At 31.6% G+C, this 23,804-nt stretch overlaps 3 protein-coding genes, 1 long non-coding RNA gene and 1 other non-coding gene across 5 annotated transcripts; 4 read left to right on the top strand and 1 right to left on the bottom strand.

Annotated features, from left to right (window-relative positions):
* Positions 1-661: 661 nt before the first annotated feature.
* Positions 662-8,776, top strand: LOC149905279 (uncharacterized). Its single transcript, XM_090106372.1, has 8 exons — positions 662-792; positions 3,014-3,209; positions 3,650-3,776; positions 5,092-5,203; positions 5,501-5,618; positions 5,823-7,558; positions 8,056-8,178; positions 8,255-8,776. Exons 2-8 carry the CDS (start codon positions 3,085-3,087, stop codon positions 8,542-8,544), a joined length of 2,631 nt encoding a protein of 876 aa, XP_089962498.1. The 5' UTR covers positions 662-792; positions 3,014-3,084; the 3' UTR covers positions 8,545-8,776.
* TRNAI-AAU (transfer RNA isoleucine (anticodon AAU)) lies at positions 7,932-8,005 on the top strand. Its single transcript has one exon. It is a non-coding gene; the product is annotated as a tRNA-Ile (tRNA).
* Positions 8,777-10,930: 2,154 nt separating the features above from the next.
* Positions 10,931-14,593, top strand: LOC149905278 (uncharacterized). The gene is made up of 8 exons (XM_090106455.1): positions 10,931-11,005; positions 11,188-11,338; positions 11,785-11,907; positions 12,116-12,164; positions 12,252-12,558; positions 12,805-12,985; positions 13,100-14,005; positions 14,332-14,593. The coding sequence occupies exons 2-8, from the start codon at positions 11,205-11,207 to the stop codon at positions 14,534-14,536; spliced, it is 1,905 nt and encodes a 634-aa protein (XP_089962581.1). The 5' UTR covers positions 10,931-11,005; positions 11,188-11,204; the 3' UTR covers positions 14,537-14,593.
* A 562-nt stretch (positions 14,594-15,155) lies between these two features.
* Positions 15,156-15,898, top strand: LOC149905277 (uncharacterized). The gene is made up of 3 exons (XM_090106456.1): positions 15,156-15,244; positions 15,364-15,453; positions 15,640-15,898. The coding sequence occupies exons 1-3, from the start codon at positions 15,156-15,158 to the stop codon at positions 15,896-15,898; spliced, it is 438 nt and encodes a 145-aa protein (XP_089962582.1).
* Positions 15,899-20,212: 4,314 nt separating this feature from the next.
* On the bottom strand, positions 20,213-22,600 carry LOC149905276 (uncharacterized). Its single transcript, XR_016457179.1, has 2 exons — positions 21,855-22,600; positions 20,213-21,747 (listed from the first exon to the last, which is right to left on the bottom strand). It is a non-coding gene; the product is annotated as an uncharacterized LOC149905276 (long non-coding RNA).
* Between the last annotated feature and the right edge of the window lie 1,204 nt (positions 22,601-23,804).

Genomic DNA, 23,804 nt, shown 5'->3' with positions numbered 1-23,804 from the left:
GGTTTCAACGCCCTTGCGCGCTTATTCCTATTTACAAATATTGTTCTAATTTTTCTGTTTACATTTCATACTCGCGTTAAGTTCTATTGAAATAGGTACACTTCATAATTAATGTCTATTTTTTTAAATTAACAACCAAGATAAGTTTATTTCGATCATTGAAAAATTTGTAGTTTTTTCACTTTTATCAAGATTTCATTCCAATCTATTCAGCGTATTATTTTGTTGTACTAAACTATAAATTTAATAACAATACTAGAGAAAGATGAAACTATTCAATAAACAAAATATTTGACCTTCTACCTGTATCCAGAATACCGATCCTAAATTCCAATATGTACCATCATCTCAGAAGTTCAGAACCACAGTCTTGAACTATGGCAGGTACAACTTTAACTATCAGCATAATATATTTATTCATAATTATATCAAACTTTCTTTTTTTTTATTTCAAATTAACAATATAAAATAGAATATTTATCATATCACTGCTTTACATTATTTATTTATACAATAACTTTTTACGTTCAATTATTTAAAGCAAAGGTTCCCGCACAAAAGTTTTTGTGCCGTATTTCTGAGAAAGCTATTATGGCCGTGGTCCCGCTATTTTTTCTACGACCCGCATCGCTATCAGCACATCCTATCACATCCCAGTCGCATCCCGGTCGCATCGTCGAAAACACGCGATCTACCCTATATTCCTTATCTCCTGGTACATTTGTATCAATCGCGTAGTAGAATTTGCAATAAATTGTGGTGAAATTGTGTTTGTGTTATGTTTAAAAAAAGGTTTGTTGATGGTTTGTTGTTGTGTTTTAATTTATTAATATTAGATTAAAATCTTCATGCAGTTTGAATATCATAAACAATGCAACTCTATTTTTGTCTCTATGTAGCTACCTTTTATTTATTTATACTATATTTATTTTTAATAAGCGTTATTAATTATTATTGATATAGGAATTCATTTCAAAATTAATTCCAAAAAGCTTAAAAGCAATTTTGAAAATTATTTTAAAGCGGCTGCAAAGCACAATATCAATAATTTTCTTTAATAAATATGAATTATTCTTAAGTATGTTAATTATTATTAAATACTCTTCTCTATCTTAATTCTTAACCTTAATCGTTTAAACACTAAATAATTAAACTAGCACATTTTTACGACATACAAATGAGGGCAACTCATTTTTCGTCCATAAAAAATTAAATTCAATCACCAAATGTGCATGTACATCGCGAGAGTCATTAAAGCAATTTATCCTTGGTTATAAGCAGCTGCCTTATACATTAACTCTAATAAAAGTCTCACATGTCCTTCGTTAACTACTCAACCAGAGTTATGAATGACCATGCAACAAAGTTCAAAAGCTACATTGTAAGTACACAATAAAAGTGCACTAAACGTAGTAGTAAGTACTAAGTATCAAATATATTTTAAAGTGAGCATAGAGGATTTATATTGAGTAATATAAACTTTTCAGTAGCTTACGTTTATGTTTTGGTTAATTATTATTTAATAGACTATTACACTTTTCACTACGATGCAGTTAGTACATTTTAGTTACATGACGAAGAAATAAAGAAACACATATGATAACAGATAACAAAATTTGAAGCAAGTTGTTTAACATGAAATTTTAGCCAATACGATGCAGTAATTTTTGAGTTTAAAGTTTCAAATCACGACAAAGCAAGCAGAACTAATGTTTCATCTCTCTTCCTATAATAGTTTGTAACGCCCAATTCGAATGTTCTTTATATTATTATATTATAAACCAATTCATACCCTGTCCTAATAGAAGAGCGGAAGATAGTAGTTTGGTCCCCTCAATTACGTCTAGTTACAGTAACTGTTCCCTGACAAAACATATACGCATTATTGATTGATTATAAAGAAATAATGGGTTATTATCTATTACAATAGACGCATTTTGAGATGCGTGGGCTGTAAATTGTATATGGACAAATAAAACTGATACATAATTTCATTATTTCGATGAGGTTTTTCTTATTGTTTCAACAAAGATTTATTTTGAGAAAATGTTTAGATCATACACATCGTTAATTACTACTTGAGTAATAGTTACACAAATACACAAACCATAAAATTATATTGTTTGTTGTATTTATTTTTTGCATACTTTTGTGAAATTTATTACACAAAGATACATAAACAAAAACTTGAGAGAAAAATAATCTACTGCCATCTTGTGAAAGCTTTCTACAGTAATAGATAAGTCGTAAATGATCAGTACCTAATCTTAGTTAATGAAAAAAGATTTCAATTTCCTTGTCACAAAAGGAATTGTTTTTATAAAGTCTTGTTTAGTAGAATTTAAGATTTGTCTGATACATATTATGTCTCCATTTCGATTCAACGTTTGGAACTGTATTTTTTTTAATATCTGGATCTAAAGCGTCCATCAACACCCTTACAATATTTATTAGAACATCATAATGTCTTTGTTCAGTCATCAGGAATCATTCACTGGACTAATTCCCATTGTAGTTTAATAAATTTTATTAATGACAATAGTTTTTATTCCCTCTACTAGTGTTCTCTCATAATAAAGGTCAACTAACTCGACAGGATGGGGAGCGTAAAGAGGGCATTTAAATTAATTGTCGCCTAACAGTCGTGTGATAGGCTACGTTTCCTAATTCTGATTGCATAATTCGTAATTAAAACCATGGTTATTGGTTATGTCACACGGGAATTGATTCTAGAATAATCGAGACCGGTTTTGTGGTTTATATGATAGTGTTATAACTTACAAGCACAGAAAAAACTGTGATTGTGACCACAATTTTTAACCACAGGGATTGGCAATTTTGTAACATAGTTTTTATAATGTCACCCCAACAATTTATACGGAGTACTTTAAAAGTTTTTAAACAGATCTCAGAGTAAAAAACATTGCATTAAATACAGTTTATTTTATTCAAAAGCAAAGAGCTTTTGACATGTAAGTCATACGTATATTTATAAATAGTTTTCACTTTTCAGGTAAATGATAATGCAAAAGTGGAAGGAATATATTTTTTGAAAGATGGATTGGAAATGATTAAGCGTTAAAAATGATAGTGATACAATCATGGCCTCGGACCAATATAGTGTTTTGTGTATTTACTGTGTTTATTACAATGATAATAGTGCAAGTGACAAGTTTAAGTGGTCCAAATGTCTGCATGGTACAACAAAAGTAAGAATTTTTATACCTACTTTCCTTAGTGCAAAAACTAGTAATTTTTACGATGTATATTTATATTCTATTACATCGCATTATGTGAATTGTACATCTTGTTTATATTTATTATTTATTTAAACTATGTAGAGTTTACTAATTTTTCGTATGTTTAATATTATATAGTTAAACATCTCAATACAGAACTTATGATTGAATGAATTCGTTCGGAGTAATGAGTTTGAATTAATAAATATTGAGATTGATGGATTGAATGCTCTTATAATTTAAAATTAACTGACTAAACTGGCGATCTCTATCATCTATTTGAAAGACGCCATTTACCTTCTCGTATAGAAATACATATATTTAATATCTAATACTTTTAATATAATCTAATACTTTTAAATAATACTTTTTAAATATACTTATATTATAAACATTTTCCAATTTTCCAGATACAATATAACGAAGCGTGTAAAATATCGCGCGCCGATGTCGGTCAGGACTTACGAATGGTGCTTCTCGATGCCACCACGGTGTTCACGGTGGAAAACCGAAATGCGAGATCTAACAAGATTAGAGGTGAATATTTTAACTCGCTTTTATTAGATTTTGGTTACATACAAATGCACAGGTGAAGGACTGAAGGAGGACCTTCCCCTTTAGACCCATACAATAAATGCATGATAGACTCATGCGTTATTTTTTACTAATATGGTAGATAATTTTTACAGTAGCAAAACATCTTCTTCATTAGACAATAGACATAGCTAATAGCTTCTAGTATGGATTAAATTCTAGTAGTCGATATTTAAGCCCTTTTTAATTTACAAACTAACTAATGTAAATATCCTGAATGTAAAAATTAAACAAAGAAAACATTGAAACTAATTTCAATTTTAATTGTAAATAATAATAATTTAAATAAATGTGATATTTTATAGATTAAAAAGACATAGATACAGTAGCACCTCTATAAGTCGAATATCAAGGGAGACGCCAAAAAATTCGAGTTATAGAGTTTTCAACTTATGGAGGATTTCGACTTAGGCGGATTTTGATTCGACATAAAGAGTTTGAGGTTTATTCTTATAAATTTTGAATTAGAGAGGTAAAATAAATTAAAATTCAACTTGCAGAGGTGAGAAATATGTTTTTATTTATTACAAATCAACATTATTTCAATCATTTTAAAATAAAAAATATGGCATTAAAAAAAGTATTTATTATATTATTTGCTTTAGATAATTTGGTTGTTCTCTAGCATTGTCTAATCTATAAAGAGCAGAAAATTCTTCTTCTTCAGAGAAACTGGTTTGCTCTATAAAATTTCGTAAGGTATTCAATGCGGTTCTTGCCTCTTTGATGGAAACCTATGGAGCGCATGTACTTTTCACGTCTTCTATGTCATCTTAATCATTAGTATCGGTTTTCTGAGCTACTGAATCGATAATTTCGTCATTAGAAACTTAATGCAAACACGTTTTTACGTGAGTCATAAATTTATTATCTTATACTCCTAAAATGTTTTCTAAGAAACAATAGTGTACTTGTACTGTCGGCAAGTTGTTAAAGTCGGTAACTTATTTTTGTTCGAACAATAGAGGTAATAAATTCCAAATTATCAAGTTATAAAGGTTGTAAAATAAAACGTTGCTATGTTCGAGATACAGAGGTGAAATTTAATTTTTCGAGTTATAGAGTGAAAATATGTACCAAAATGGCTTGGAGGGACTCAGTGATAATTTCGACTAACAGAGGGTCAAGATTTCAAGTAACGGAGGTTTTCGGGTTTGAAGGGAAGGGAACAAGACATTTTTTCGAGATTTGGAGGTTTTTGACTTATCGAGGTTCGACTTAACGAGGTGCTACTGTAATTCAGATTAATGGGTTTCAGACAGAGGAGCGTATGGCTGAAGTAGCTGTTTGCTGCCCGGGATACAAAATGAAAGATATTTCCTGTGTGCCAATTTGTCCAAACGGAAAAATGGGAACTCGATGTTCAGAAGGTGCAGTTTAACCAACTTTTACTTTACTAGCTTTCCGCCTGCTGCTTCGCACGCTTGCGTCTAATAATATATTAAAATTTAAAACCTTCCTCCTAAAGCACCTCCTAATCTTTTAAAAAGCTGCATGAAAATCGAATCTAAAAATTCATGCATGCATAGCCACAATGACTATGTTTTATAATACATTGTAGTGATACTTACTTCGTTCAAGATCGTGATATTGTGTTCCATTGGCAATTCACATCTACAACTCTTTATTCGTTAATTGTATTATTATAATGATTTTTATTTTCCTAGAATGTCCTCCAAACAAATGGGGACCGAACTGCGTTCATGAATGCGCAAAATGCTTAAAAGGATTTTGTTCACCCACCACTGGACGATGTGAATGCCTCGAAGGATGGCAAGGTGAGAGGTGGGTTACCACTATTAATACAAAAGAAATGTATATTATGAATAAGAATATTTTTCTAATTGCAATACTTGTTACGTTACTATAAATAACAATACAGGGGCCGATTTAATGACATCTGCATAAGGTACAATGCAAAGATGGAAAGAAAACGTCCAAATTGAAAAATAGCTCAATTATAATGACTTAAATCTATTTCTTTTTCAGTTGTAATATCCGCATGACAACAACGCCTCCGCCTGCTTTAATGGAAGAATTACTAACAACTACAAAATCTACTGTCCAAACAACTCACCCTTCTACTAAACCAAATATATTTTCAAGTACGACTTTAATAATAACTACTCAAATAAAAACTAGTCCTCCTTCCAATAGAACATTTTTCTCGAAACCAACTACAAATATAGTAACCGAAGCCAGTAGTACTATCACAACAACTTCCCCAGAGAAGCCAACTATGTCGGAAATATTCAATGTGACATCAATTTCACATATTGATAAAGCAATTGAAAGTACAACTACAATGAAAACGCTTAGTACTTTTATATATAATAGAACTGAAACGCCTGCAGAAGGTACGTCGAACAGTATGAATACTGCGCATGTTACTTCAACAACTATTAAAATTCCATTAACTACTAAAACCATTTCAACTCAAAATCTTTCTACTACTCCAACTCCAACATCAACTTCTACTACCACAGCACCTACGAGTAGAGCTACTTTAGGTACAACAAAAGATGTTCCCTCAACAACGGAAATGATTAGAAAAGCAGACCCAGTACAGCAATCCAATTTGACGATTCCAAAATTGAAACCGAAGGAGATATGGATAAAACCGACCCAAAAAGGCATATCCACTGAATTTAAAATTAAAGTGAATAACGATCTGTCACAATATGTTCGTGTAAATGGAACTAAAAATGAAATATTATCTGAAATTACTACACCAAGGACCATAATAGTTTCCATAATACCAACCTCAGTATCACACGCTTCATTTAAGAAAATAGCCTTGACAACAGCCTCTTATACACCATTAAGGACTAATGTAAGCTCGAAGAAACAAAAATATGTGGATCTGGAGAGAACAGACGCTGCTGTTACGAAATCAATGTCGACAGAAACGTCAACACAGGCACCGTTCACTATTAAAATATTATCTTCACCGCAAAGGAATATTTCTACCTCCTTTCAGGCAAAAAATGTTACTAATGCTGTATCTAAGAATATTCCAAGAAAAGCTTTTATTAGCACTTCTTCTTCTCATTCTATTTCTTCGACCAAAGCGGCAGTTTTTAAAATACCAACATCGACAGTTAAATCGACTAACAGCATGACCAGCACCTCAAATTCAAGCACATTTAAAAAAATCTTGAAATCTTCCAACGTTTTAACTTTACGACCTTCGACTAACATAACTTCAAAAATAACAACTCAACGTACGATAAATCTAAAAGATGAAACAAGGTATTTGAAAGATGGTATTTTCAAAACAAAAGAGTTTCCTTTGCAGACAACTACATTAAAGTCAGTCACAACTAATGTTACAAGTAAATTGAAAACGAATAGTCCAGTAAAACAGACACATAGGATTGGTCAGAAAAATGTTACTAAAACCATTTCTAACGTTCTTTCGACTGAAACTCCAACTGAAGATGAAACATTTCATATTTTAACAGAACCGGAGCATATCACAGCCGTTATGTCAGAAAAGGAAAGAGAAAAGAGTTCATTAGATCTTATTTCTGTAGTAAGTGTTGCTGGTGGTATAATGATGGCAGTAATTACAATAGCAGTTTTAATAGTAATGTTTGAAAGATGTAGGAGACCAAGTTATGAGGATGTTAGAAAAATGAACGATATTAGGATGCAAGTAATGATCGATAATAATGACGAACCACCGCCATACGTGAGGAGCATATTTCATACACCACTGCCAGGTAAATCTTATATTATGAATTCAAAAAGCCTTTACTTTTCTCTGGCTAATGATACTGATGATATTTCAGACGTTTCAGAAGTTTTTATATATATTTTTTTTTCGTTTTCTTTTTATTATTACTTACTAACCTTTAAAATATGTCGATTAAAACAAAAACGTTAAAAATTAATATAATATTTTAATACTATGTTTATGTAATTATTATATTATTTTTATTCATTCCCATAAATCTTCTTGTGACATAAACCTCCTATGGAGGAGGGCTCTGATATTATGACGAGTGCTGATGTATGGAGTACACGACACAAACCAAAATAATATTATGAATTTCATCTTAAAAAAATATTATTAAATTCGTCCATCTTATCGTTGGCCCATTAGCTCAGTTGGTTAGAGCGTCGTGCTAATAACGCGAAGGTCGCGGGTTCGATCCCCTCATGGGCCATGTAATATTTTTGTTTTTCTTTTTAGTAACAATTATTTATTTTTTTATAGATCCACCACAATCAGAAAAATGCCACTATCAACCAATATCTACGTTGGACAGAAACTTAAAACAATTCATGAGACCAGTTGTGGTTCAAAATATTTCGCCAATAATGTTGGAAAATTTCCGAGGTAAATGATGCTTTGATGATAAAATAATACGATTTCAATTAACACACAATTGACTAATTTTCTCTTATTTTCTCAGGAATACTTGAGTGTCATTACGACCATTTACCACGGAGGAACCACGATATCGGCATAATATCTTCTCGGTCATCAATAGCGCCATCTATTATTCACGATGAGAAACATCATAGTGCACGAACGTCTGTTACCGACTATACCATTGACGCGTTAAAGTGTGAAGCAAAATTAGATGCAATGGACAACACGAGCTCTGAACCATTGTATGCAGAAATACCATGCTGGCGACCACCCTCTGAACACGCCGTTGAAGTCATGAATTTAAATGGTGAAGCCGTGACTGAATTATGACCTAATTAAAAAAAAACACAAGAAATATAAACTTTAGTTCATAGATGGCGTTGGTGAAGTATCAATTAAAATGAGTTTCTTGTAAACTTGTATTTTTATTATGAACTATGAGTAGATTATGCCAAAGATTTTAACGTTTAATTCAAAATAATGAAGACTTTTACTAGTAATATTAAATAGAATAATTTGTGTATGAGGATTTCATGTGGAATAAAAAAATTATGTGTTTTAATAGTTTATTTTTCTTCATACCTATGCCTAAGCCCTAACATAAGAATAGTTATTCTTTAGTCGTCTTTGTTTGTAGGTAAATTTTAGTATTCAACTACTTACGAAGTTATTAGAAAATCGTGGTCGTATTTGAGCATAGATTGAATACAAACAAATTTGAGAAATTCCAACATTTAAAGATGTGTAGTACAAATTTAAGCTTGATATAAATTCAGATTAAAAAATGCATCTCTCACAAATGTTTATTTATTAGCAAAAGACTTCTTGAGCCTAACAATTTATTAGCGGCAAAGAAAGTTTACATTTTTTGACGCCTATAAATAAAAATCAGCTTGTTCCTATTCCTCGTAGTTTTAAAAGAATTTCTATCTTGTAATTTTAAGGGAATATATTATTTTAACTGATATTAGTTGTACTAGTAGCGTTAGCTTTGCGTAAATAATAATTATAACCTAAGATTATAACGAATCAAGATTCATTGTTATTACATCCAAACAAAAATAATACCTAATAGACGTAGTATATTATTATTAGTCTGTGCTAATAGTAATCTATAAAACTGAATACTGTGACCATAATTCTTAACTTGGTCACAGATAATTATATACTAAGTACCTGTCGTCGGATACAGATTTTATAATTAAGATATAATAATGTTTTCTTATGATTTATAACCAAATACCTATCTAGACATCAATTAAAAATACTACTTATGTAAAGACCCAAACGAACGTTCAACGTATGGATACAAATAGTTTCTCAGTAGGTACCTATTACGATTTTACATCGATCGTTTATTTAGTTTGCAAAATTCGTAGAAACATTTAACATCGGATAGATAACAGAGCCGAGGTCAAGCGTGGGCATTTCATATCTCGTGTTTCCTTTGACAAAATAAATATGCATTTACGATATCTAGCTGCGAATTAACTATGTTTACGTGACTATAATATGCATAATGCATATGATTCAAATTGGATTTGCCACTTTATACAGATAGCCTTAGCCCTTAATATCTTTACACCCAAATTTGAACATAATAAAGTAAATACCTACAGTACATGAACATTGAATATAATTCGCACCAAAATATATAACTATTGTATACATGGTGATGATGTATCATGAAATAATAATGTGTTATTGTATGTAATTAATTTGTTCAACATCTTTGAAATTGCGATCAAGAAATCGTAATTCGTGGAAGATAAACAAATAATGTACCTACATTTAACTGTAAATTACCGTACTGTTATCGCTTGCATTCATTCAGCTGCACTGCATGATGCAGGGCCGCTGTTCAGAGTTGTTGCTATGTGAATAAATACTCTACTATACTACTCTAGTGACTAGTCTACTATATGCACTAGTTATGTTAAATGGTCTCTGCATAGCTTTATAAAAATGTATAAACCCTAGCACATAATAGACCTTAGTATTTTTTTGATCTAACGTCGATCTGAATCAGTGGAGGATTTGTAACATTTAAAATTAAGAAATTCATGTTAGGGTTTTCATAAGACTCAAAAATAAAATCCGTTTATTTTAGCATCAGATTATTATTTATTATTACTTATAGAGATTTGAGACTACAGCCAATATAAGAATACTAATATGATTATGTATGTATCATGTTTTTTTCCATTTATTGATGTATCAAAGTTTCATTTAATGAATCTTCTTAAGGATAAATAAGCGAATTATTACCCCAATAAAACATGTTTCTTTTTTTATATTTAACGTAGAATTTAAATGACACTGTTGGTACCGGGAGGGAATTGATTCACAAAATGCAAAACAACATTATCTCATCGCTACTGATGACAACATCATCTAGGGTTCAATTAAATATTCAAATAAAATATAATAGTATTAAATTGAAGTTGTAAGTTTTTTTATACAAATAATAAATTATAAAACCATTGAGAAAGATCTAATTTCAGAAGTGGTCAAGTTTGTTTTGAAGTGGATTTGTTTTTCTCTTTTTATTATTGTTGGTTATTTTTTTAGAACGAAAACCGAAATCAAACACAAATAGATGTATCACACATTTCATTATGTTTTGTTTCTTTAGAATAATTGCGAAATTATTATGTACGGAACCTTTTGTAAAGAAATATTAAAACGTTAATCATCCATGGCATTATTATTCATATAAATACACTCAGTGTTTTTGTATTAGTTTAACAGAGTAGTTCACAGTTGAGACAATCTTTATAAATAGTCAATGGTATGTAAATTAATATTTTAGACAAATTAGTGTTAATTTTTATTTTTAATTTATAGTAAATTAAGAGAACTTAATAAAAGCTCTACAATACAAACTCTACCTTCCAGAAAATATAATATATTAAAATTATTTTTTGATTTTTCTCTTCTATATCTAAAATAATTTGCTTGTACATGTTTTAGCATAGATCGATTTGGTCATGCGTTTGTTTATATTACTAGTATCCACATTAATTTGTGTGACTGCAAACAATGACGCTCAGTATATGAACGTGAAATCTGTAAAAGGTCATAGTGGCTATCGACAGTATAATCCGGGTGCAAAATTACCTAAGTAAGTAACTACTTTCGTTTCTTATCTTCTCTGATTGATACCTTATCAAATTCATTCGCTTTTAGAGCACACCTTATGTAATAATAATTATAACTTATAGGGTATTTTATGATGTAGCAAAAGCTAGAGCAAATTTAGACATTGTTTTTTTAATGTTGTTAACAATTTATAGCGTATCTAATATGTATGTACCTATATTCATTTTCCTTATACCATCAATAATTATCCATCTACAATATAATACCTAGACATATTTTATAAAGTTGCGTTGTAGTTATTTTAATTAATAGAAATATTTCAATTTACATTGTAAGTCTTGTAGGCAAGGTAGGCAAGTAAGTAAAGTAAATATGTAAGGGAAGGTAATAACTAAAATATGAGGGTAACAATCTCATGTACCTAATGTAGGTATACCTACGGTAATAATCGTAATTAATGTTTTATAGCTTTTACGGAAATGGAACGCAAGGTTACGGAAGTTATTATGGCAGTCAAAATAACTCTCAACAAGGATACAATACATCATATCAAAGGGATTATGAAATTGGAGTGTGTTACATAGAAGTACCGTAAGTTATTATTTATGATTAATCCTATTCAACTTGCAATAGGCTCTTAGGTCATACATTATAATATCTGTATAAAACACACAGGCGAATAAAACGATAAGAATAATATACTAAGAGATTTGAATAAGTTTCATTGGCATCAACAGCTCATAGTGTCATGCATTATAAATAAACTTTATTCCTACAATAATTTAATTATTATTTTCAGGACTGCAAATTTAGTTCATAACCAAGCACATGTGCCTCGTGGTAATGGTGTAAGTTAATGTTTTTATATCTGTTCAGTTCCCATTAAAAAGCTTTCCCTTACTTATCTTATAAAAATATTCACATTCCAATTTCAGTCCCGCCCCGACCTAAGTCGGGTTCGGTCCTGCTGCAAAGGATATATAAGGAACATTCACAACTTCAGAATTTGTGACCCAGTGTGCACTCAAGAATGTGTTAATGCCCTTTGCACTGGGCCAGACACATGTACCTGCTTCCCAGACCACGTGAAAAACCTGGCTGGTTTCTGTATCCCGACTTGCCCTATCGGATGTCAAAACGGACATTGCAGTGGAGGAGAATGCCTCTGTAAAGAAGGCTTCAAATTAGATTCGGATAGTAAATATTGCCTGCCGAACTGTAGAGAAAACTGCGGTGGAATCGGTACGAATACTATATAATTTGTTGACTTGTAAAGCAACTGCTACATTTTATATTGATATTATACATTAATATTGAAAATTACAAATTGCAAATTATAAGATCATACGATACTCACTCTAACCTATATTACTACCTTTATCACTTTAAACATTTCCATTTAAAGACATACAGCACATTATTATTTTATTAAGCGTAATTTATTTATTTATCACAAGTACAGAAGTAACTACTATTTCATAATTTAAGGGAACTGCACTGCGCCCAATACCTGTGAATGCAATAAAGGATATCAGTCCAGTCCAGATGGCAACTGCAAACCAGTATGTGATAAATGCGTAAATGGAGACTGTGTCGCTCCCAATGAATGCAGGTGCTCACAAGGTTTCGAAAAAGATCAACAAGGACTATGTGTTCCACAATGTACTGAGTAAGTTTCACATAAGTAATTTGTTATGATTTCCATAAACTTTTAATACCTAACTACCTACCATTTTAATCATTATATAAGCCGCTATTAATAATTCTCCAATTCTCTTTTTAGTAACTGTGCGCCGAATGGAAAATGTGTTGCCCCGGGCAGATGTGAATTTCCTGAAATTAAAACGACTACCGTAATATCGCCTCCTTCTCAACAGCCGTATATTCCGTTGTATCCTGGAAATCAGGTTGGTCCCGGTAACCAGGGAAGACCAATAAATAACACAGGAAGTGTAAATCCAAGGCAGCCAGGACCTAATTACTATCCTGGCCAGCCCGGACAAGTACAACCAGGAAACGAAGGTTACCCTGGATATCCTAATCAAAGATATCCCGGATATCAGTATCTCGGGAATCAAGGATATCCTGGAAATCAAGGTTATCCCGGAGGTCAAAGATACCCTGGTAACCAGAATATTCCAGGAAGCCAAGGTCTTCCTGGTAATCAAATTAATCCTAGTGGCCATGATTATCCTGGTACCCAAGTAAGTTCAGGAAGTACTGATAATCAAGTAAATACAGGAAGCCAAGGATATTCTGGTCGTCATACATATCCGGAAAGTCATGGATTATCTGGAAACCAAGAATATCCAGCAAGCCACGGATATCCTGGAAACCAAAGATATCCAGGAAACAATGGTAATCCTGATAATCAAAAGTATCCTGGTGGACAAGGTTACCCAGGTAACCAAGAAATATCTGGAGGTCAAGGTTACACCGGAAGTCAAATATACACAGTGGGACAACAAGTCAATTCCACTAGTCAGAGTTCATACGGTCAGCAAGGCTCTTCAGGTTCGCAAGGTCAGACAGGGTACCAGAGCCAGTTATATCCTGATATTCAGCAATATAACCAAGAATTCCAACCTCAATGTTCACAACCCTGCATTAATGGATTTTGTATTGAAGGAAACAGATGCCAATGTAACCGAGGTTACGTTTTGGATAATACTGATGAAACTGAGACGAGGTAATTATAATTTTTTGTTAATATTGAATATTTATCATATAATGCTCAAAAATTATTCGATAAAGTCTGTTACAAGTCAAGAGTATGAAGTACCTTACCATTAGCCCATCAGGCAAGAGACAGGTGCATTTCATAGGTATTTTATGTTTCACTAGTCGATTTTCTTTGTAGGCAAGGACATTATCAGTCCTCTGTGACCCACCCGGAGAAACCTTATTTCCATTATTAGATTTTAAATCATCGTTAAACTTTTATGCTGAAAAATACTTTACTAAAAGCATATTCAAAAACAAATTATAACTATTCATTTAAAATAATATTTTCAGGTGTATTGCACACTGCCCTGGCGGCTGTCCCAATGGTATTTGCTCAGCTCCAAACTTTTGTATTTGTAATATGGGATATTACAAAGATACAAGCGTAAAAGGTCGACCACGGTGTGTGAAACGCAATAAGAGATCCGTAGCTGACCAGGTTCCAAATGTTGCGAAGCTGTTGGTGTTTGATATACCGGAATATAACGAAGCTTAACGCCGAGTGTGATTTTTATATATTATTATAAGAAACTAATAAATTTGTTATAAAATATGTTTCGTTTTTATTTTTAGATATTTAGATACCTTTAAAACAATTAAATATCTATTTAAAAAATCAGGCGAAGAGTGAACCTGTACCTTCTAGGGAAGCGCGTACCACCTTAGACCACATCTTTCCATCAGGCGAGATTGTGGTCAAGCACTTCCCTATCTAGAATAAAAAAAATCAAGCCACATTAATTAACGCTCAAAATATAGTTTAATTAAAAATATTGGGTCAATGTCAGTTATTTTTTTTAAGCTATTGCATCTAAGCTTCTATCGCGAGCCTTGAGCGCGGGGACCGAATCGAGAAATTCCGTAACGAAAAAACCTCACGCTCCTCACTCCGACGGACACGGAGGTATGGCTTGAATGCATGCTATGAAATAGCTTTACCGCGGCAGTCCCCGAGTGCCACACGTCTTTTTTTATTTATTTCTGTAACTAACTAACTAAATGCATCTATTATTTTGAAAATATTTTATTCTTTGATCGGCTGGCGCTTTACGACTTGTGGGAAATTTACAATAGTTTATATACAGTATTTTACCACGTTTCAGGTGGCTCGTAAAATGTCAACAATTCACTCACTTGTAATAACGCTTATTTTAATGTATATTCAAATGAAACTAGTACTTTGCGATAACAATGAAGAAAGAAAGTAAATACATGAAACTTATTGATATTATCATAATTTTTGGTTGTAATAGGAAAGTGATCGATCTAGTTACATGGCTCAATTGATTAATTATTATTAAATAATGTATGAAATAATTGCAGGAGAGAAGGTTTCGAAATTGCGGAATCAGTAATAACTGAATTAATTGATATGTTTGTCAAATGTTACTCGACAAGTATGCCGAACCAACGGTAAGTAGGTACCTACAAATAGAACGCAATTAAATCCTTAAATGATTGTTATCTTTGAAGTTTTATTTTTTCTGGAAGCTTCTCTTGGTGATTAGCTAAACTGTAAAAGGCCTCATATCTAGATACTTACTTAACCACTTAATTTTCTTAAAATTATAGTGAGGTAAGAATTATTTAATTTTACAGGTATTTCGTGGATAATATAAATATTTATGTAAACACCCCGTCGAAGACAACCGTTGGAGTAGCTGATAAATTCACTACCAACCGAAAATTCTTTGCGAACATGATATCCACAACTACATTCAAAAATATGCTAGCAACTGATGTAAATGAACTCAAAAAAAATATGGCAAAGAAATTGAGATATTGTGATGATTCTATAATGAATCAAGAGATACTAAACGAATTTTACCAACGGGAAGTGGATCAAACAAGAATGTAAATTTTACAATAAATGTCTCGAGTTGAGCAGTTTTGCTTTATTTATTTACTACGCTTATCTGATTTTATTATAATATGATATGTATATATACTGAGCTTGTGTGCTCTAATATTAGACGAATCACGCGTGGTAGGGATAAGAAAAAGATGGCGCGTAACGGAAAAATGTCACGCGTAACGAAAAAATGTTACACTAAATTTTTTTCCAACCCCGATAAAGAAGTTTGACTTCAAAAAGAACACTGAGTGAAAGCAAGAAAAACATTATAAAAATACAAAATTAAATTTTGTTTCAATTTATCTTAGCAATTGACAACATTTTCATTTTTTATAAGGCCATGAAAGAAAAAAACCATTTCTTTATTTTGCTCTTGCGATTACAGAAAAAAATTTATTTCATTTTTTAATCGCATATTTTAAGAGAAATTAAATAAAAACGATAAATGTGATGATGACGTCATACATACGGAGGAATAAAAATGCGCCTTAGCCTAATTTAAAAAAAGTTAAAAAAAAAACTATCACTGACATTTACAGGATAATATGGCATGTGTCAAATTTCATATTAATGTCATTTTTGTGAATTATTCATGTAAACAAACTTTTAAATCGTGTTATTGTGTTTTAGTTTTCTAATTTAATCTCATTAGCGTGATGTTTATTTGATTGGAGTTGGACTAATTCATTTATATTATACAAATAGTGCCTATAGTGTTCATAATTTTCTTGAAATAAAAGACTTTGTTTACTTACTAAAAGTTGTATTTATTTAACACTTTCCAACGTTTTTGGGATAGTATATTTGTTTCCCAGATATTAACAAATCCTGCATAAAGTCATCATCATCAGTACTTGTGAATAAGTTTCTTTTGTTTAAAATTTGGATCAGCAATTATCAAATAACAATATTTACAAAGCTTGACGAATCAAAGTGACAAATGTGCCAAAATGTAAACTGTCAAGATTTTTTTTTAATTTAAACTAGGTATGTGGCAAAGGAAAAAATGTATTCCTCCGTATGTATGACGTCATTTGGCGCTTACGACATTTTAGAATGAGATGATTTTAAAACTCAAAAAGATGAATGAAAACTTCCATATTTAGAAAAAGCAAAAAATACGTGTATAAGTAATAATTTTTGATCTAGTTTTCATTAAAATAAAAAAATAAGTAGCTTAAAATTTTGAAATGTTGTCAATTTATGTACCTAATCGTAATATTAAAATCTAAAAATAGAGTCTGTCAAGCGAGTCAAGTCCACAACCCTTTTATTTCTTATAGTAGCAATACTATGATCTGTCAAACAGATCGTCACAAATTCTGTTGTAACCTCGTAATAATCCGGTTTTTGTTGAGTTTTTTAATGTTATAATGCCGAAACCTATTAAAAGTAGTGTCAGGAGCTTGTTGTTTACATTGAATAATAAATATAATCATCGTTTCAACATCAGGTAGGTTGGCAACAACGTGTTGATACTTTTAGCACAATTGTCTAACTTTTTTTATTTTACTGTAATGTGATCACGATTTCCGTTTTGGTTTAGATCCAGACGTCGTGTTCATGACCTTGTAACTTACTGGGGCATCTTTAAGTGAAAACTACTATAAATTTTTTTTTTTTTTTTCAGCCACCTTGGATGATGAATTAATAAAAAGCACAATTCATAATTTAGTTATGCAAGTCATAACCATAGAAGACAATAAAAAAATGAAATCTGAAACAGACTAATGATGACAAAAATTGCTGCTATGACAGGTTACTTTCATTATTTCTGTGCGTAATGATGATACTGACATTGATTTTTCATATGAAGGCATTGAATTTCTTGATTCTGATTTTAGTTCTGATTGTGACAAATAAATTGACATATAAATTGACAATAAATCGACATTGAAAAGCTTTTTTTATTTATTTCAAATAATATGTTATTTTATCAAAAATTCAAGTATCAATAAGTTTTCAGCGTGCTATATCAGTGTTGACACCTAAAAGATTTTTGAATTTGCCGCCTTTTTCATGGGAATATCCACTCAAGTGCGGGACGCCATTTTGCAAAAATCGGGTTATGTGCGGAACCGGCTCCCGGTGCCGCCGCAAATGGGGTTTTTGGCGGTCCAATATTTTTTTAAAGTCGATTATCTCAGATTCCTTTATCAATAGCACATTTGCAAGTATATATATATATTGATCTCAGAGGAATAAACCTATAGAGTTCTTATATTGAGGCAGAACAAAATACATATTTTCTAATCTACTTACTCTTAGTCAATAACAGCATAAGTCAGATTGAGATAGCGATAGAGTATCTGCACTGTCTTCAAACGTAGCGCGCCGGCAGTCAGTTTGTTTTCCAACCAGCTGGTGGGCTCAGTGCGTCAAGTGTTTTTAACGAAATATTTAGAAAATATAAAGTGTATAGTGTTTCTTTTTATTTGTCAGTGTGCTAAAATGACTATTGTATGTTTAGCTACCGGCTATTACTAGTCGAATGGGAGTTTTGGATGAAAACAATGAAAAAATATCTTTCCATCGGTAAGTGATTTTCAGCAAATTGATAAATATTTATGTTCTAACCCTATTTGAAGGTTTTATCAAGCGCTTTTTTATAAGTTTATGTTGTAACTGTAACATTTACCCACTTTATGGGGTTGTGGAATACAAAAGAATTAAATAATTTTTAAAAAATGTCACAATATTATCACGTTTGGCATTTTGTTTACCACCGTAGTGTTGTAACACGTCTAGCGTATATTATCGATTTATGACAAAAAATCTATTTCATATTAACGTTGATTTATTTATTTTGTTTCTTATATCAGATTTATATGTAGTTGTTGTTGCAAATAATAGATGTAAATTTTCTACAGCAGGAAAATAAAAAATACCACGTGGTTGTTTTATTTGACTTATCTGTTTAGTTTGTTGTTATTTTCTCTTTTAGATTATTAATAAATTCATTTTGTTTTAGATTTCCAGAGCTAAATAAAAAATGGGTATAAAACATGAGACGAGTAGATTGGACGCCGTCGAAATTTGCTAGATTGTGTTCACTGCATTTCGAGCCTGCGTGTTATCAAGATGGATACTCTAGAAGAATTGTGCAATCTTACGCTTACGTTTTTTTTTGTTCCTGTAGATAATAAATACATTTGTGTTTTATTTGGAAATTTTTTTACACATAAGTTACTTTAAATGTGTAACTATGTGAAAATTAAACGGTTGATTAAATGACAGTTCTCATAGATGAGAAACTACAATTGAAATACATCTATAATATAAAAATGAATCGCAAAATGTGTTGGTAAGCGCATAACTCGAGAACGGGTGGACCGATTTCGATAATTCTTTTTTTATTATATTCCTTGAAGTACCAGGATGGTTCTTATGTAGAGAAAACATAAATATGTACCACGGGCGAAGCCGGGGCGGACCGCTAGTACTTAATATACATGCGTTTTCAAAGAAAAACCCGCATAGTTCCCATTCCTGTGGGATTTACGGGATCAAAAGTAATTTTTCCAAATTTCATTGTAATCGGTTTAGTAGTATTCGCGTGAAAGAGTAACGAACATCCATCCTCACAAACTTTCGCTTTATTAGTAGGATCAAGGATGTAAGGAAAATGTTTTCTTTAAGACTGTCCTTTTATGAACTTGTTAAAATTCATGCTGACTGTGCCTTTCTCCTCACTCCTTTAACTTTATCATCATTTCCATCTTTATTTTAAATTAGTAACATTTCAAGTTTTAAAATTTATTTTAAAATATACTAGCTTTCCGCCCGCGTTTTTAAAGAAAATCCCGCACAGTTCCCGTTCACGTGGGATTTCCGGTATAAAACCTATCCTATGTGTGTATGTACAAAATTTCATTGTAATCGGTTCAGCAGTGAAAGAGAAAGTTATCCATTCTCGCATAATTTCGCATTTATTATATTCGTAGGATTAAACAAATAATGTATTCAACTAAAATTAATGATTAATTTTGTTTTTTTTTTATTATTTATTATTTCACGAAACCGTAAATGCAAAATGCATTCACGATTTTATCGATGGAAGCACATCCCATCACTATCACCTTCTATCTATCTAAATACGTACCTATAGTAAAAATGGTGCCATGACTATGTTGAAACGTAGCTTGTAGTCTATAGCTATCTCATTCTTTCATACGACGTTTTCTTTAGATAGAGAGAAACAAATATATGTAAATTGTATACGCTCGATACAAGTACTCTATAGGTTTATTCCTCTGAGATATTGATAGATAATGAAATATACTCTATGCCTTGTCAAAACATGGTAATATTTAAATAAATAAAAACAACTTGTAAGTCAAAGCAAATGTACCCTTGTAATTTTTGTTACATTTTGTCTGCTAATAAAAAATTAAAACAGCTGTTCAGTGAGATTTTAATATTTATTGATCCTTTGTTACACTCTTCTTACGAGAAAATAAAAACATCATATTAGTCAGTTCTTTAAAGAAACGAATCTTCAATGGCGGCGCTTATCATTCCCTCTCGCTCACACACGGCCGTACGGTATGCAAAAAAAAATAGGGTAAAGTAAAATGTATTTAATTTTCCCTGTTATAATTTTTGGAAGAAGTGTACAAATACAACCCTCGAATTTAAGGATTTTGTGGGGGGGGAGGGGAGGGGAGAGTGGTGGGAATCCCTCCTCCAAAGGGGGGGGGGGTGAGGAGTCACTTAGTTTCTGAGATATTGGAGTTTAAAGTTTTGAGAATTGCCTTGAAATTGCAAAAAAAAAATATGGACAAGAAATAATATGAACTTTTCTTCCTGCCATTCCCACTTGTATAGTCCCAGCAGTGGGTACTTATATGGGCTGATGATGATGATGAATCTCAAACAAAGAAATAAAGAAATATTTAAAGAAATGTATTGCTCAAAATTATAATTTTCAAATTTGACTACCTGAATTTGACTAACTGTCGACCATAGGGGTCACGAAACCCGATCATAAATTTAGAATGACAATTATGTATTTGCTATAGTAAATAATATTTTCTTTAATAATATATTCTTTGGGGAAAGTTGTTCAGTTTATGGGCTAATTACGAGACTACGAGTATTAATGGGGATTTTGTTGCGTTCTGTATATGTCATTTGATAGTTCATATAAATACACAAATATCATAACAAAACAGTTTGTCAACAAACAAATTAAAATAATTAACAAAATAATAAATAAAATAATTATCAATTTACGTTATTTTTATTTTCTTTTTTGCTGATCCTACCATCTGTCAAAGTCAGCTTTGGCCGCCATTGAAGATTCGTTTCTTTATTGAACTAGCTAATACCCTCCCATACATTTTTTTTACACATTCCCTGTTTAGTGTTTATTTTTTTGTACAAAAAACTATAGGTAAACCAGAATCTGATGGCAAATTGGGAAATCAAAATTTTGAGTGTGCAACCCTAGGGAAAATGGACTGAACGATCTTGATACTGCTTATTTTTTATTTTGTCCTCAACATCATTAGTCACATTACATAAGTGAACAATACTGTACTTAATAATGAGATATCCACCTAATATTATGTAGGCACATACTTATATGTATAATATACATATTACTTTTATCTATGTAATACATATATTATTATTTACACATACCTATATTTGTATATTCATTATCATTATGCCATGTAAAAATATGGATGTAATGATAATGCAGATCAAAACTAGATTGCTAATAATTTTTTATAAAATAAAATAAAAATAAAATGAAACTATGTTTATATTCGTAAGTATTACAGATACACACATTATAAAATTGACTTGGACAGCTTGGACTTGACGAATAGCCGTATTGGAAACTCCTGTAATAAGTTTTCATAAAATTATATTGTAATCAACAAACAATATTATAGTTACCTACTCATAATATTTTTTATTTTAAGTATCAAAACGGGTAAGTCCAATTTACCAATAAAATATTCAAAATTGAAAATTGTGATGTGTTTGACCCTTCTTCATCGAATGTTTTTCTATACACATTATAAACAACACCTCTTGCTTGTGATCGCAGCGGCTTTTTCGACATTTTCGAAGATTTTTTAGACAAAATCCTAAAAATTATACACGACTCGACAAAAAAATTTTCGTTCTTTGTCCTAAAGTTTATACTATTATTTTCCAGTTAGTTATGCACAAAAACGAAAAGAAAATACCTTTTTTCGGTGTAAAGTTTGCTTTTGTGATAGTTATTATAATAATACTAATTTTTCAATTTTTTCATAAATTTTAATTGATTTTAATATTTTTAAAAAGACCGCGCGGTGAGAGTGGGATATTAACGTTTACACTGTGCCGCTAGATGGCACCCGAGTGATAAACAACCATCAGGTATTATTTACAAGCCCAGAATAACTTAAAATGTCGTCACGAAAGTGCAAATACGATGCTGATGCATTTTGTTTTATATGTGGTCAATTTATTAAAGTTCGAGACGTGAAATATGAACTAAAGACATCTCACGTTCTCTGTGAAGCCTATGAAGCATATTTTGACTGTCCTGTACGGAATCAAGATAAGCCATGGGCTCCACATGTTGCTTGTAGATATTGTAAAAGGTGTTTGGAAGGAAAGGCAAATTCCAATTACAAATTTTAAGGCCATGGGCTGCAGGATGTCATTAAAAGTACATATGCTGCATGCTCATTTGGATAAATTTAAAAACAATATGGGGGCCTATTCCGAAGAGCAAAGAGAACGTTTCCATCAGGACATCATGAATTTTGTACAACGCTATCAAGGCCAATACAATGAAAACATGATGGGCGACTATATTTGGGGTTTATAGAGAGAAAGTAGCTATGAACATAAAAGAAAAAGTAAAAGTGTGCACTTTTAAGTTATTTTCCACTTCTCTGTAAGCTAATTTGATAGTAAAACTTAATAAAAATAATAAACATTTTTATTTCAATAGTTTTATTTTCAATAAAAAATTAAAATCCGAGATTTTTTAAAATTTCCTTCAATCAGTCTTCTAAGCACAAAAGCAAAGTTTTTCATGCCATATATTTTTTTTCCGTCTAATTACGACCTAAACTACGAAATTTAATGCTTTGCAATCAAAGTCAAATTTCATGGTGACCCGTTGTTATTCATCAATTGCAAAGAAGACAAATAATTTGACAACCAATTTGATAGTTGTCAAATAAAATTGCCATATGAAAATCTTTTATTTCGTAAATATAAATATGCCATCAGATTCTGGTAGACCTATACCCACTCAATGTGTCATCAAAAGTGGGCCACATAAATCATGTGGTTATGTTGTTAACTTGGCTTATAGCTAGCCTGTTCTTTCCTTAACATGTCATATAAGTTAGAAAAAGGAAGGACGATAGACCGTTTTATAAAGCGAACGCAAAACCCACGACTGTTGATCGACCGGGAGCCGGTCGCCCCGCACATAACCTTGAATGTGGATCGACCGGCTCCCGGTCGTCCCGCACTTGAGACTCTACACATCTCATTCAACTTGTTTCTTTTCAAATTTGCTATCATAGTAAAAAGAACCTTTCGTAAGTCGCTTTTCAATGTTTTCAATTAGAAATCATTAAAATCGCAAAAATAATTTTCACTTTGACACATCAACAACTCAGGTTTTAATGATACTTGAATCTTGATAGTTACGTCATTAATCATTATATTATAAGTGTTGCCATATAAATTTTCGAAATAAAAAGCCAGTCTCATGTTTCGTTAGCCTGGATACTCTAAATCAGGGGTCACCAAATGGCGGACCGCGGTCCGCATCCGGACCGCCAACCCATTTTGTGCGGACCGCAAGAACACAGCAACTTGCACTACAGAGCACGAAATTTAATAAAAATGTATCTCCCGCACTATCTTTGTTAACGTCAATTCG

This window comes from Colias eurytheme, chromosome 10 (assembly GCF_061535395.1).
Source record: "Colias eurytheme isolate Ceu_HAF_F1 chromosome 10, ilColEury1 Martin Lab GWU primary, whole genome shotgun sequence".
NCBI classification, from domain to species: Eukaryota; Metazoa; Arthropoda; class Insecta; order Lepidoptera; family Pieridae; genus Colias; species Colias eurytheme.
Note: the sequence above shows the minus strand (reverse complement) of the source record. Positions and strands in the feature narration are given on the sequence as shown.